Source organism: Sarcophilus harrisii, chromosome 2 (assembly GCF_902635505.1).
Source record: "Sarcophilus harrisii chromosome 2, mSarHar1.11, whole genome shotgun sequence".
In the NCBI taxonomy this organism is placed as follows: domain Eukaryota; kingdom Metazoa; phylum Chordata; class Mammalia; order Dasyuromorphia; family Dasyuridae; genus Sarcophilus; species Sarcophilus harrisii.
In genome coordinates, this window is record NC_045427.1 from 558,750,047 (window position 1) to 558,763,928 (window position 13,882).

The window sequence follows — 13,882 nt, forward strand, 5'->3', positions numbered from 1 at the left end:
TTTTATGACTCCTTTCCTTTCCTTTCCTATTCTCTGTGAAGCCAAGCTGGGAGGAGGCTTCCTCCACATTTGACACCTAATACCTTATGCTGCATCTGAGAAGTTTAGCGACCCAATGGAAAGTGACATGTTTGGACTGCAAAACCCACTGCTGATTCTGAGAAGCAATTCCCTGTGGCTGGTGGGAGGCCCAGGGAGGAGGGGAAAATCCTTCTGTGGTAGAGGGCTATGAGGATGCCTGGGGTCTGGCCGCCCTGAGCACAGCAGGGATACTAAAGGTTGAGGATTGCTGCCTGCCACCAAATGGGTGACAACTGGCCTTCTGGAAAAAACACCTTAAAAGATAGACACCTAGAGGTTGTGAAAAGGGACAATGTTCCAGGCCCCTCCCTCCTGTTTCCTTAAAGAGCACAACACATTCCAAGCTGCCCTTATTTCTACTAGATTTATTTGCTATTTTTTTGACAGACATCTAAATTATACATTGAGTTTTCCACATGACCAAACCCCTTGTCCCTCCCTTTGATTATCATTTTCCAAAGGGCCTATAAAAATGGGCTTTTAGATGGCTTAGACTGAGTCCTGAAACCACAAGGAATGGAGCAGCTAAAAATACAAGGAAAGAAAGGCTTGTCTCTGAAAGAAGGAAAGAAAAATAAAAGTTGACTCCAATGACAATAAAGCAAAGTGTGCTGGCCTTGGTGACATGGCATTTCCTGGGGGTTCCCAGCTGCCCCTTGGAGCCCCGCCTGGGCTGATCAGGAACAGCCAACCGTTGAGGAAAGGAGGATTGGATATCAAAGAAATAGCTTCCACTTGAGAGAATAAGAAAATTTGTCGAAATCAAGGGAAGACTGAAGCAGAGAATGAGGGAAGGGGTTAGGAACATGTCCTCCCAGCAGCTGCCCGGAGCTTCTGACTTCCCTAACCCTGGCATAACATTTCTAACCGTTGTAATCACTGACTTTCAGCTGTGCTCTGACATGTTCCCCTGCTCGGCCCACATCAATGACATCCTTGTTTCCATAGTAACAATCGGATAGCAAAGGGGAGGGGGTGCACTGCTGCAGGCCAGGGCAAATGAACCCAAAGTAACTGGCTGCTGGGGGTGGGGGAGAAGGGCATTCTGGTTTTCCCTACCATTGGTTTCTATGGTGGAAATGCCATAGTTAACCCAGAGGGGACCTTTCTCCAATTTATTCATATTTCTTCTCCCCTTCCTCCCCCCCCCCCCCAATACATATACCCAAGGATCAAATGAAATTGTAGTTGAGTCTGTCTTTAGGTTTGCCTTGAATGGGAAAATTTGTAATCTTTCTTTTATGGGGGAGGGGAGGAGAATGCAAAAAAAAAAAAAATGTTTCTATAATAGAGGCTTTAAAAGAAGCTTAAAAAACCTCTTTATTTGGTGCCTTATTCCCCCTGCCCCAAGATGAAGACTGGTAACCCCAGTAATTACTTTGCATTTTATTAAAAGAGCTACCCAGGAAAGTTACAAAAGGTGGCTGAGCTGGCTGAGGATGTGGGAGGGTGCTTTAAAAGCAGCTTTGTAGGCTGGTGATAAAAGTATGAAAATGTTTTAGAAATGGTACATTGCTGCAGCCAAAGTCAAAGCTACACATTTTAAAATCAGCCATCACACCCCATGCCCCATGGGCTTTTAGGAATACCTGCATCACTAGAGGTGAGAGCTGCACCACTAAGCTGCTGGGAGTGGCCTGGGGACGAGATTCTAGTTGACTTCCAGGGAGGCAGCTGTCCTCCCTCAGCACGGGGACCACACAACAGATTAGAGGTGAAATGACATCCCAGAAGGAGTCCTGCATTGAGTGACTTTTATCAATATATGCATGACTCAGCAGGCCATCTTTTTGTGGTTGGTGGGGGATGAGAATTAGCAACATCCTCCCCACCCCCAGCCTTTTAAAAATTGATGTTTCAGTTTCATATGCAAAGCTCTTTCCCAGAAAGATGGATGTAGTCCATGGTCCCGGGGTTGGGGAGCTGGTACTGAAAGTCAGCCGGTCTGCCAGTTTGCCTCTGACTCGGTCAGAACAGGCCACCTCTGAGGATGAGAAGACAGCTGGTCTCTTTAGCCCATTCAACTTTCCACTATCCTGCTGGGACTTAAGGGGCAACTGCAGGGAGAGTTAATGTGAGGAAGACTGTTTCCACTAGAAACTGGACCGAGTATCTCAAATTCATCCTGCTCCAGGGCAGCCTAATGAAGGAGGTGTGGTAGCTCTGTGATAGGTGCTCTCACTAAATTGGGGACTTTTCTTAGGGCAAGAAAAACAAACTCTCCTAACAACTCTGAGCCACAGATTCCCTTCCATTCTCCCATCAGTCTCACGACCAACCACAGCGGGCCCTTTAGAGAGGCTGGGAGCTTGGTTTTCCTGGATGTGACCTCTGGAATCAGTGAACCAGTGTTCTAACAGCAAATCTTTTCCACCCTCATCCCACTCCACAAAGTTGCTGCTCTGTAAAAATTGATCTCTTCTGAAAAATCGATCTGTGCAGCCTTTCTCTGTGGAATGGGTTCACAGTAAAGCGGTATTTATTTTTAAAAATTTGATACCAGGGGCCTATTGTAATCATTTAAACACAGAATTCTTTGAGCTTTAGAAATCCCTTCTATAGGAGCACCACAGAGAGGCCAGCTAAGCTGAGTCGGCTGCTCCGTGCTCCACTGAACTGGAGAAGTCTGTTTATGCTAGCCTTCACCCTGGATCTGAGAGCTGTTTAAGGACTTTTTAATTTTTCTAGAATTAAACCTCCCACCTTCCTTACATTCCAGTTGTCATTACTGCCAGAGCCCTAAGAAGTTGCTTCTCTGGGCTGCTGGAGGTAGGGGGAGGTTCAATTCTGTAGTGACTTGTTTTCAATAAAGGGTGTTTTTTTTTTTTTTTTCCATGCCCAAAGGGGGAGGATTACATGCACATTCTCCTACCTGCATGACAAGATGGTTTAATCATCTGCTACTCCTCCCCCCAGCTTCAACACAGGCAGAATGCAGCACCAGCTCAATTGGTGATGGGAAAAATCTGACCAACACCAGAGAATGTTCTATGTGGTTTCCAAACCGCTAGGGGAATCCAGGGAACAGGTCAGTGAATAAATGAACTCGGCATAAGCTTTTTTTCTTCTCTTTTTTAAAGCCCACTGGAATGGTCTAAACTGCTCTGCAATCTCTTGTTCATTTAAAAGATCTCATTTTCTAATCATGTGCTTTGAGACATTTAATACTATTTCAATTATGCAGAGGAAATAATGTAATTCCTTTATTTGAAAAATGATACTGAACCTCAGAGATCAGTTAAACCTACTACTGGAATGGGGATTCTTTTTTAGACTGTGCTGTTCCCTCTCTTTAAACAGCTGTAGCTGTACACAGATGGTCAGAAAGCAGCAAATGAGTGTTTTCAGGACAGAACTCAGCTCCCGCAGCTCCTGTGTTTCCATTCATCTAGATTTTATTTCTTCTTAGCATTGACGTTTTTGCAGACCCAGTTCATGCCGTCCTTTGAGGGAAACATGTACAGAGAAAGGCAATTTGTTAGTTGAGAGAGGCATGGAATGCCCAAAAGCAGTGCTGTCAGAAAGCCAAGTCTTTTGTGCCCTCCCCTCCCTGACCACCAGCCCAGAGGCATCTGTCCATGAGCATGGCAAGTCTCCCTCTTCCCTTTCATAGGGGTCTCTTGGGTTTCCCTGGCCTCAGTATGGCTGGGAACTAAGTCTCCCTCGGGAGGGAGGAGGAGGGAAGGCTGGCAGCAAGTGATAGTGACCTCTCCTGGTCAAGCAGGGAGGGGCCCAGAGGAACAGAGAAGAGAGAATGAGCTCCTTCTTCAGGAACTGAATGAGGGTACCCATTGTATGAACTTTGAGATGGGTCTTTGGGAACTCCCTCTGAAAAAATAAACACATCTGCCTAGATACATGTCTCATGCAGGCACTATCAGGAAAGAATTCCAGTTATTTTTTGGCTTTTTCTAAAAGATGACCTTTGCTATGGCCACTAGATGCAATAAGTCCCTTCTCTGATGCCCCGGTGTGTTTAGTGTGACAGAGTACACTTGGGGTAAATTAAATTGCTTTCTGAGAAAACAAACCGACTTCAGTATGTGCTGCTAGACAGACACTAGTACATTGTACATTTCTTTCTTTTTGTGGTGCAGTACAGATCTGTTTAAAAGAAATTGGCCAGATTATCATAGCTCTAAGCACTATCAGACAGAAAAAATGGTGGAGGAAGGTTCACTTAAAGGTACAGCAACCTTGAGAGTGTCCTTTTCAAGAAGACAGCAGAGTAAGATAAGTATAAATTGTTATGCTGAAAGCCAACTACAAATTCAGCACCGAAGCAGAGACCCAGCTCACCCCTCACAGCCTGCTACAAACCTTTTCAACTACTCTAAGAGTGACATTAGACTTCTTTTTCTTCTTTTTCGGTCTTTCCAGACTTCAAAAGGATGCTGAACCGTTCTCAGCAGCAGAGTAAAATCAGACTAGGTTCCTATCCTGACTCCTCCCTGCATCTGCAGTACATACTATCTAAAGCCCTAATCACATTTGCACACATTGGGGCATACATGACAGCAGAGTTCTGCATTCAATGTGACTGTAGGTCTATTTGCTGAACCAGAACAGCTGAGACAGCTTAAAGTAATAAATATCAGCTGACACCCTGGGCCTTTCAGAACACTAATCCCATAAACAATACATCACTGCAAAACAACAAGCAGCCATCCTATCTCCCCACTAATCTGGCCATAACCTGAATTTACAGTGATTAGAACTATGCTCACTGACTTTAAAGAACTCCAGAGGAGAACCAGATCATTGGAAAATGGTCCTGATGACTACAGTCAAGACGGGTTTTTGATGGGCTTTTGCCATGGCTGGAAGCCCAGCAGCAGCATCCAGGGAGCAGGGGAAATAATGACAAAGTTCAAGGCAGGACAGAAGGTGAACTTAATGTATTTTCAACATACAACTGGTCAGCTTAACTTACTTTGAAAGGTGAATGCTGGTTTTAAGGCTATTTTCTGAAAGTAATTAATTTAAAGAGCATATATACTTTTAGTATCTAACTGGTTTCCAAGGGAAAAAAAGATTACCCGCCAGGAGACAAAAGGGAGGATTTTCTAATCAAAGCACAATAAGATAACCATCTTTTCTTTGATGGTACTACTCAATAACTTAGCACTTACATTAAACTTTTCATCTTTAAACTCCAGTGCAAACAATGAGAAAAACGGGCACCTCAGCACCAGTCTCCACCATGTTTTTTTTTTTTCTTTTCCTTTTAAACCAAAATGTGTCCCTCGAGATGAGGGATGGTCATCCAAACACTACATTTTGGGTTTCCGATTGGGTAAATTATTATTTTTTTATTGTACTATATGTGATTATGCAGAAACTGAACTAATAATATCAGCAAGGAGCTGGTGAAATGTTTACTCAGCTGCAAGAAACCCAAGGTACAGGCACTACAGGTCATACATGTGAGAGAGAGGGACAAGGAAAGAGATACCAAAGAGCAGAGCTGAGATGGCCATGCTCCTTTTAGAGTGTCTTCAGTGCCACTAGAAGCACAATCCTGTTGCTCACTATCCCTGTGCTACTGGGTTAGCAAGGATGGGAAGGAAGCTTGAGTTCTGATGCTTATTTGCAGTATAACAGTGGTGGTAAAAGAGCTCTTTTGTTCCCAAAGCCCCCAGAGGACCATTGCTGTTCCTACTTACTGAACAACAGTTTTAGAGAGAAACCTGAAAAGATGGAGTGCATTGGTGCAAAGTGAAATAAGCAGAATTAGGAGTACAGAGGCATAGGAAGACCTGAAAGGAGTCACTTTGTAATTACCCAGGGTACCAACTTTGTTAGTATCACCATTAGTTAGGGACATTAATGGTGGATTCCAACCAGGACCAAAAAGTGGATAAGAACTCTAGGAGTACATGGTACAATGCTTCAATTACAGAAGTGGGTCTTTTTATCCTCTTCCTTCCTTTATCTTTCTGTACTGAACAGAATCTCTAGTTTTAAACGTGGATAGTTTTTCTGTATTCTAGTGTGTGGGTGCCAGTGTTCCCCAAGGTTCAGGGCAGGGCCTAGCCACTAATCACCAAGCCTCCTACTTGCCAAGCATCCATATATTTGCCAAGTATCCATATATTTACATGGTTGCATAGGTATGCCACATTTGCCAAATATAGCCTAAACTGCCAGTACAAAAGTCAAGGAAATATGAGAAAAGCTTGTATGAGATGGAGTCCTCTTCTTATTCAATATTTTTCTGAACTATTTGAGGAGCAAATAGATTAAACTTGAATTAATTTAGATTTTTTTAAATGAATTTTAATGAATTTTCACTTTAATGAATAAGTGAAATTAATAAATGTTAAGGGTTTACTATTTACAAGGCACATGTTGTGTGACCTTACTTTTGAAATAGATATAGTCTAATGTATCACCAATATCAAATTACTTGCTATCTTAGGGAGGGAGAAAATAATTTGGAATATAAAATCTTAGAAAAATTTATATTGAAAACTATTTCTACATGTAATTGAAAAAAATACTATTAAAAGAAAAAAAGAAAAAAGCAAGGATAATAATCATTGATAGCAAAGTTAAAGCTAAAGTAGATTTAATCAAAAGAGAGAAATAGGGAAACTACATTATATGTCAGCCATATTAATCAATATTATTTTAGACTCTTTAAAATAACTAGATAGTATAAGATTGGAATATTGCTGTAGTGTAGGAAGTAGATTTAGAAAAATATGGAAAGACCTATATGAAAGATGATGTTATCCACCTTTAGAAAAACAGAGGATAAACAAGCATAGTATGGCCTTATATAGATGTCTATGGATATAAATGTGTATGATTACAGATATTTACATATATGTGTACATATGTGTGTGTTTGTAGATACACACACATATATACACATACACATAAAGAAACAGATATAGAACAAATGCGTTAGAGAGGATCTCACAGGAGATAATTGCACATGTTTAACATATATTACTTGCAATTCTTCTATACATATTTCCACAATTATCGTAACTAGCAAATCTTCATAATGGTATATGATCCATACTTTAAAATCAGCTTTGCAGATAAGCACAAATTATTCACTAGCTTAGAGTTTTTCTTTTTCTTTGATTCTTTCTTTACTTTTCCATGCATGAGCTAGCATTTTTATTTTTTTCTTCATTTACATTAAAATAAAACAATTTTAGCATTCATTTTTTAAAATTCTGAGTTGTAAATTTTTTGATTACATAAAATAAAAAGGTTTTGCACAAACAAAACCAATAGAACTAAAATTAGAAGAGAAGTAGGTAAATGGGAGGAAATCTTTGTAACAAGTTTCTCCATTATAGGTCTCATTCCTAAGATATATTGGGCATTGCTTTGAATTTATAAAAATAAGAGCCATTTCCCAAATGATAAATGGTTAAAGGATATGAATAATTCTCAAGGGAAGAAACATAAGCAATCAATAATCACATGAAAAATACTTTAAATCACTAATAATTAGAGAAATGCAAATAAAACAACTTCTGAGATTCTACCTTATACCCATTGGATCAGAAAATCTAATGAAAAGGGAAAATAAGGGCTAGAGGAGTTGTGGGAAAACAGGTACATTAATGCACTATTGGTACAACTTTGAACTATTTATCCATTCTAGAAAACAATTTCAAACTATGTCTCAAAAGCTATTAACTATCCATTATCTTTTGATTCAGTAATAGTGCCACTAGGTCTGTATGCCCCAAAGAGATCAAAGAAAGAGAAAAGAAGGTATATGTACAAAAAGTATAGTAGTTCTTTTTATGGTGGCAAAGGAATAGAAATGGGGCTTACCCATCAATTGTGAATAGTTGAACAAGTTATGGTATATGAATACTATTTTTAAATAATAATAACTTTATTTTTCAAAATACATGCAAAGACAGTTTTCAGCATTCAATCTTTCAAAACCTTTTTCTCCCTTCCTGTCCCTCTTCTCTCCCAACTACCCCAGTCAGCAAATAATACAATATAGGTTAAACATATGCAATTCTTCTAAACATATTTTCCTCATTTGTCATGCTGCTTGAGAAAAATCAGATCAAAAGAGAAAAAAACAAGCAAAGAAATAACAACAACAACAAAGATAGAAATATTGTGTTTGGATTCACATTCAGTCTCTATAGTTCTCTCTCTGGATGTAAATGGCTCTTTTGATCACAAGTCTATTGGAATTGCCCTGAATCACTTCATTGTTGAAAAGAGGCAAATCCATCCAAGTTGATCATCATATATTGTATTGCTGGGTAGAAAGTTCTCTTGGTTCTACTCAGTTTACTTAGCATCAGTTCATGTGAGTCTTTCCAAGCTTTTCTTGAAATCAGCCTGCTTATCATTTTGTATAGAAGAATAATATTCCATTACATTCATATACTATAACGGATTCAACCATTCCCCAACCCATGGGCATCCTATGCCACTACAAAAATTTTGACACATGTGGGTCCTTTTATTATGATCTCTCTGGGATATAGACCCAGAAGAGACACTGCTGGATAAAAGGGCATTGCACAGCTTTATACCATAATTCCAAATTGCTCTCCAGAATGGTTGGGTCAGTTCACAATTCCACCAAAAATGTATTAGTGTCCCAGTTTTACTCTATCCCCTCCAACATTTTAAATTTTCTTGTCATCTTAGCCAATCTGAGAGATATGAAGTGGTATCTCAGAGTTGTCTTAATTTGCAGATGAAATACTATTATGCTGGTGATAAGAAATGGTGAAGGGATCATGAAGATTCAGGCATGACTGAAATGACTGAACAACAACAATTTTAGAGAAAGCTGAAAAGATGGAGTTCAATGATGCAAAGTGAAATAAGCAAAACTAGGAGATTAGTTTACATAATTATAGCAATATTGTAAAAACAGCTCTGAAAGACTTAAAGACTCTACTCAGCACAATGACCAACCACAATCCCAAGGAACTCATGATGAAATATACTACTTAGCTCCTGGTAAAGGGAAAATAGCCTCAGATTGCAGATTAAAACTTTTTTTGGGGAGAGACAAAGGAGACAGGGGGAACTATTTGAGAATTTGCTTTGTTTGATTTTACATGTTTGTAAAAAGTGATTTTGTTTTTTTTTTCTTTTTCAAATGGGGGGAGGTAGAAAGATAGAAAGTAAAAGGTAAAGAATTTGGACTTGAAAATAAAATAAAATTGAATTAGAAAAAAGAAATAGCTACAATGCATTAGTTTACGATTCAAGTCCATTAAAACCATTATTTGCAGTGGGGTGAGGTGAATTTGAGCTCTCTCCAAAAGTTGGAAAATAGTTCCATGGCAGTACCTAGCATTTATGCCTTAATTTAAAACAGGTTTAACTAATTTTCTTCTAGTTTGCCTTCCTTCTCCCAAATGACAATGAATCTCCCTGTTCCCTACTCTTTCTAAAGTTAAATGGATTTTCTTCATTTCAACAAAACAAACTAGAAAGAGATGCCACACCAAGCCTCTACACAGCTCTCAAGCTTTGAGTCCAAAGGAGAAAAAGAACTGAATTATACCAAATCACCACACCATTCCCTATAAGAGAAGGGCCTTACGAACACGAGTGTGGCTGTGATCTAGCAGAGGCTTTCCATCTTATTTTGAGCTTCTTAGAGGACTCTCTGACTATCCTACTCTTTTAATGTGTGCTCTCAGAATCACATATCTTTTTCCCATTGTTGGCAGATGTATCAAAAACCACAGGTTGGTAGGACTGTTTTTTAGTCACAATGATAGCCTTGTTACATCAACAAGCATTTTAAAAGAGGGAGCTCCTTTGTCTATAGAAATGTGACTTCTCCCTCATGGCATCATCAGAACCCTTGGGTTAAGAATCAGCTTTAGGCAACATTGACATTAAGCTGGGATGTCCTTGATGATACTTTTGTTTACAACACACCCAACAGGCAGCCAAATCTCATCTTCTGAGTCTACAAAAAAGTAGGAAGTTCTAAAACAGATCACTATGTGTTCCATTCCACCTCCCTCCCCACCCAAAAATTTAAAACTGCCTTGAATTAGCAATCAGTATGCTGGAGGCCAATAACAAATAATATTCAAGCTTTCAATAAGGAATTCAAGTTTTATTTTAATATTGGTTTATGCAATTTGGCAGACCAACATCTCACACTGTATACCAAGATAATGTCAAAATGGATATATAATCTAGATATAAAAGATGATATCATAAGTAAATTAGGGAGCATGGAATAATTTACCTGTTACATTTCTGGCTAAGGGAAGAATTCTTGACCAAACGAGAGTGTTATGATATGTAAAATGGATAATTTTGGTTACATTAAATTTAAAAGTTTTTGTACAAACAAAACTGGTCCAGGCAAATCAGAAGAAAAAGCAGGAAATGGTGGGGAGGGAGAGGGATTTACCACCAGTTTCCCTGATCAAGGTCTCATTTCGCAAATAAAGAGAGAACTGAGCCAGATTTACATGAATACAAGTTATTCCTCAATTGATAAATGGTCAAAGGATATGAACAGGCAGTTTTCAGAAGAAGAAATCAAAACCACTATTGATTAGAAAATTGAAAACTAAAACAATTCTGAGGTATTACTTCACACTTATCAGATTGGCTAAAATGACAGAAAAGGAAAATGTCAAATGTTGGATGAAATATGGGAAAATTGGGACAATAATGTACTGCTGGTGGAGTTGTGAATTGATCCCACCATTCTGGAAAGGAATTTGGAATTATGCCCCAAAGGGCTATCAAATTGCATACACCCTTTAATCCAGCAACAGCACTATCAGGTTTGTCTCCTAAAGAGATTTAAAAGATAAAGGACCTATTTGTACCAAAAATATAAGGGCAGCTAGGTGGAGCAGTGGATAGAGCTCCAGCCCTGAAGTCAGGAAGATCTGATTCATATCTGGCCTCAGAAACTTAATACTTCCTAGCTGTGTGACCCTGGGCAGGTCATTTAACCCCAATTGCCTCAGGGAAAAAAAATTATAGCAGGTCTTTTTGTGGTGGCAAAAGATTGGAAATTGAGGGGATGTCCATCAATTGGGGAATAGCTGAACAAGTTGTGGTGGAATACTATTGTACTATAAGAAATGCTGAGAAGGATGCTTTCAGAAAGATCTGGGAAGACTTACATGAATTGATATAAAGTGAATTGAGCAGAACCAGGAGACTACTGCATAGAGTATAGCAATATCATATATAATCAACTGTGAATGATTTAGCTATTCTCAGTAATAAAATGATCCAAGGAGACTCCAGAAGACTTATGATTAAAAATGCTATCTGTCTCCAACAAAAGAACTGATGGAGTCTGAATGCACATTTTTTTTAAACTTTATTTTTATTGGGGAGGTTTTTTGTGTCTCTTCTTTTGTAACATGGCTAATATGGAAATATATTTTGCATGACTGCACATAAGTAATGTATAGCAAACTGTCTTCTCAAGGAATGGAGAGAGAAGAAAGGAAGGGAGAGAATTGACAACTCAAAATTTTAAAAATGAATGCTAAAAATTCTTTTATGAATGTAAATAAAGAAAAATAAAAATGCTACCTGATGCTTGGAAAAGTAAAGAATGACCCAAAGAAGAAGAAAAACTATAAGCTGGTGAATAATTTGTGTTTATCTGCAAAGCTGATTTTAAAGTATGGATCATATACCATTAAAGATTTTCTAGTTATGATAATTGTGGAAATATGTATGGAAGAATTGCCCATGTTTAACATATACTGGATTACTTGCTGTCTGGGAGATGGGGTAAAGGAGAGGAAAAAAATTTGGAACATAAGGTTTTGCAAGAGTGAATGTTGAAAACTATCTATGCATATGTTTTGAAATTTAAAAGCTTTAATAAAAAAAGAAAAAAAGATTTGCTAGTGATCCTTCCTAATATCAAAGTATCTATTTGATAATCTCAGTAAAATAGATATGTACACAGGCTTTGGTCATAAGATTTAGCAAAGAGAGAATCAAGAATGGATGAACTAAAAGAAAATTTGATTTTGGTGAGATAAGCATGGACTACTATATGTTCAAATTCAGAGTTATTTGGAATGTGGGTGGGGAAGTCTAAATGTGAATGAAAGTGATGTGGGTCAATGTTATTGGATACTGCTTTCTAATGGTCACAGTTTAGGTTAAACTTTCAGTCTTTGAGGAGAGAGACAAAGATGAACAGTAAGGGGTATTTTAATTCAAATCTAATTTGTAGAAAGAGAAAACTTGACAAAAATCTGGTTTTACTACATTTCTGGCTGGCTTTAATCTAGTTCATTTGTTCCTTATTTTCTAAACACCTAAAGAAAAGCAACAGAAAAAAAAAAAGAAGTTCCTATGCTAAATGTCATGAATTGGAAAATGCCTCAATAGCATCTAGTTTAGGGAACTTATAAAGTTTATAAAGGGAGCTGAGAAGTGGTTCCAGATTCAGTGTCTACAGACATAGTTTCTTCTCTTTCAATCCTTAATTATTTGACATAACTGAGTCTCCTGTTACTTCTCTTCTGTACCACTGTCAATGAGTTCCAGGACTAATCTTCTCCCCCTATTTCCTATCCCTTTTACTTCCTTTTTGCTCTTGACAATTTCTCATTAAAAACTTGCCTTAATTCTATGATGGCTCTAGATCACAGTCACCGTAAATCAGGAAAAGCAAAAGCAGTTCAGATGTAAATCAAAGTCTCAATTGAAGCCCCAAAAGTCAATATCATCATCTAGAAAGGATGCTGATGAAATGATACACCTTATTTCCTTTTTCTGGAGACACTAAATAAATTCTCTTTGATAATATTGGGAGCAAGGCACAGGATTCTATCTCATCATCCCAAATTTTTTTATTCCAAAATTTTTAATTCCAAAATACACCATTCACTTTTTTTTTTCTTTTTCAATTAATGATATGATTCACCCAATTCCAATTAAGTCCAATGGAAAGTGTGCTCAGAATCCAACATGTAAGTTTTCTTCCCACTCCAGTGTGGCCATAATTTGTCAGAATTAGAGAGTGTTATAATACAAAAGACAACAAGGATACAATTAGAGATATTGTTTTCAAAGATGTATAACAGATAGAGATTGCAGGTTACCATTTTTCTGGCTTTCACATAGGCCCTTTGGGGTCATGAGAGCAGTGCTTGGCAATGTTACCTGACCCACTTATTGTCTGGTCTTTGTGGCTGTTATTAGGTAACCAATATCAAAGGTTAGCTTTTAGGGGAAGAATAAACAGGATACTTTACACAATAACAGTCTCAAAGTGTATCCAACTAATACAACTTACTAAACTTTATAGTTTAGTAAAGTGTTTTACTTTAAACACAATAACCTTCAGGCTTGATGAACAAAATGCATTAAAAGCCCACAATTTTAATGAGCAAAGCCAGAAGGGAATTAAATGACTTAAGTGACTTGATAAAGTGCAAAACGAGAAAATGACTGAGTGGGCAAAAAGTTTGGTTCAGGGGCATTACCTAGGGGAAGGGTCATGGTGACCTAGTATGACACAATGAATATGCTTTTCACAGAAAATTGTCAATGACCTTTCTTCAGTCCCAAAAGGTTAACGTTAAGGGACAATATTCATCAGATTCCCTTCTTAATTAACATTTTTATTAAATAACCCATTTCAAATAATGGTTAAATTCTCTAAATTTATACCATTCTATTAACCATAATCTAATCTCATTAACCTTGAAATCCCAGTCTTAACTACCCAATTCTATCCACCATGGTACTATCTACTAAACTAATTAAGTGACCTTCAAACTATTCCTTCTCCATAAAAAGTCATTATTTTTCTTGTTCATGGTTC

At 38.0% G+C, this 13,882-nt stretch overlaps 1 protein-coding gene across 1 annotated transcript in view; it reads right to left on the bottom strand.

Annotated features, from left to right (window-relative positions):
* Window positions 1-2,881: 2,881 nt before the first annotated feature.
* The window catches only part of ARL3 (ADP ribosylation factor like GTPase 3), a 30,002-nt gene continuing 19,001 nt past the window's right edge, over window positions 2,882-13,882 (bottom strand). The window contains exon 6 of the mRNA XM_003755416.4: window positions 2,882-3,524. Coding sequence (XP_003755464.1) covers window positions 3,477-3,524 — 48 coding nt within the window. The 3' untranslated portion in view covers window positions 2,882-3,476. The remainder of the gene's footprint in view (window positions 3,525-13,882) is intronic.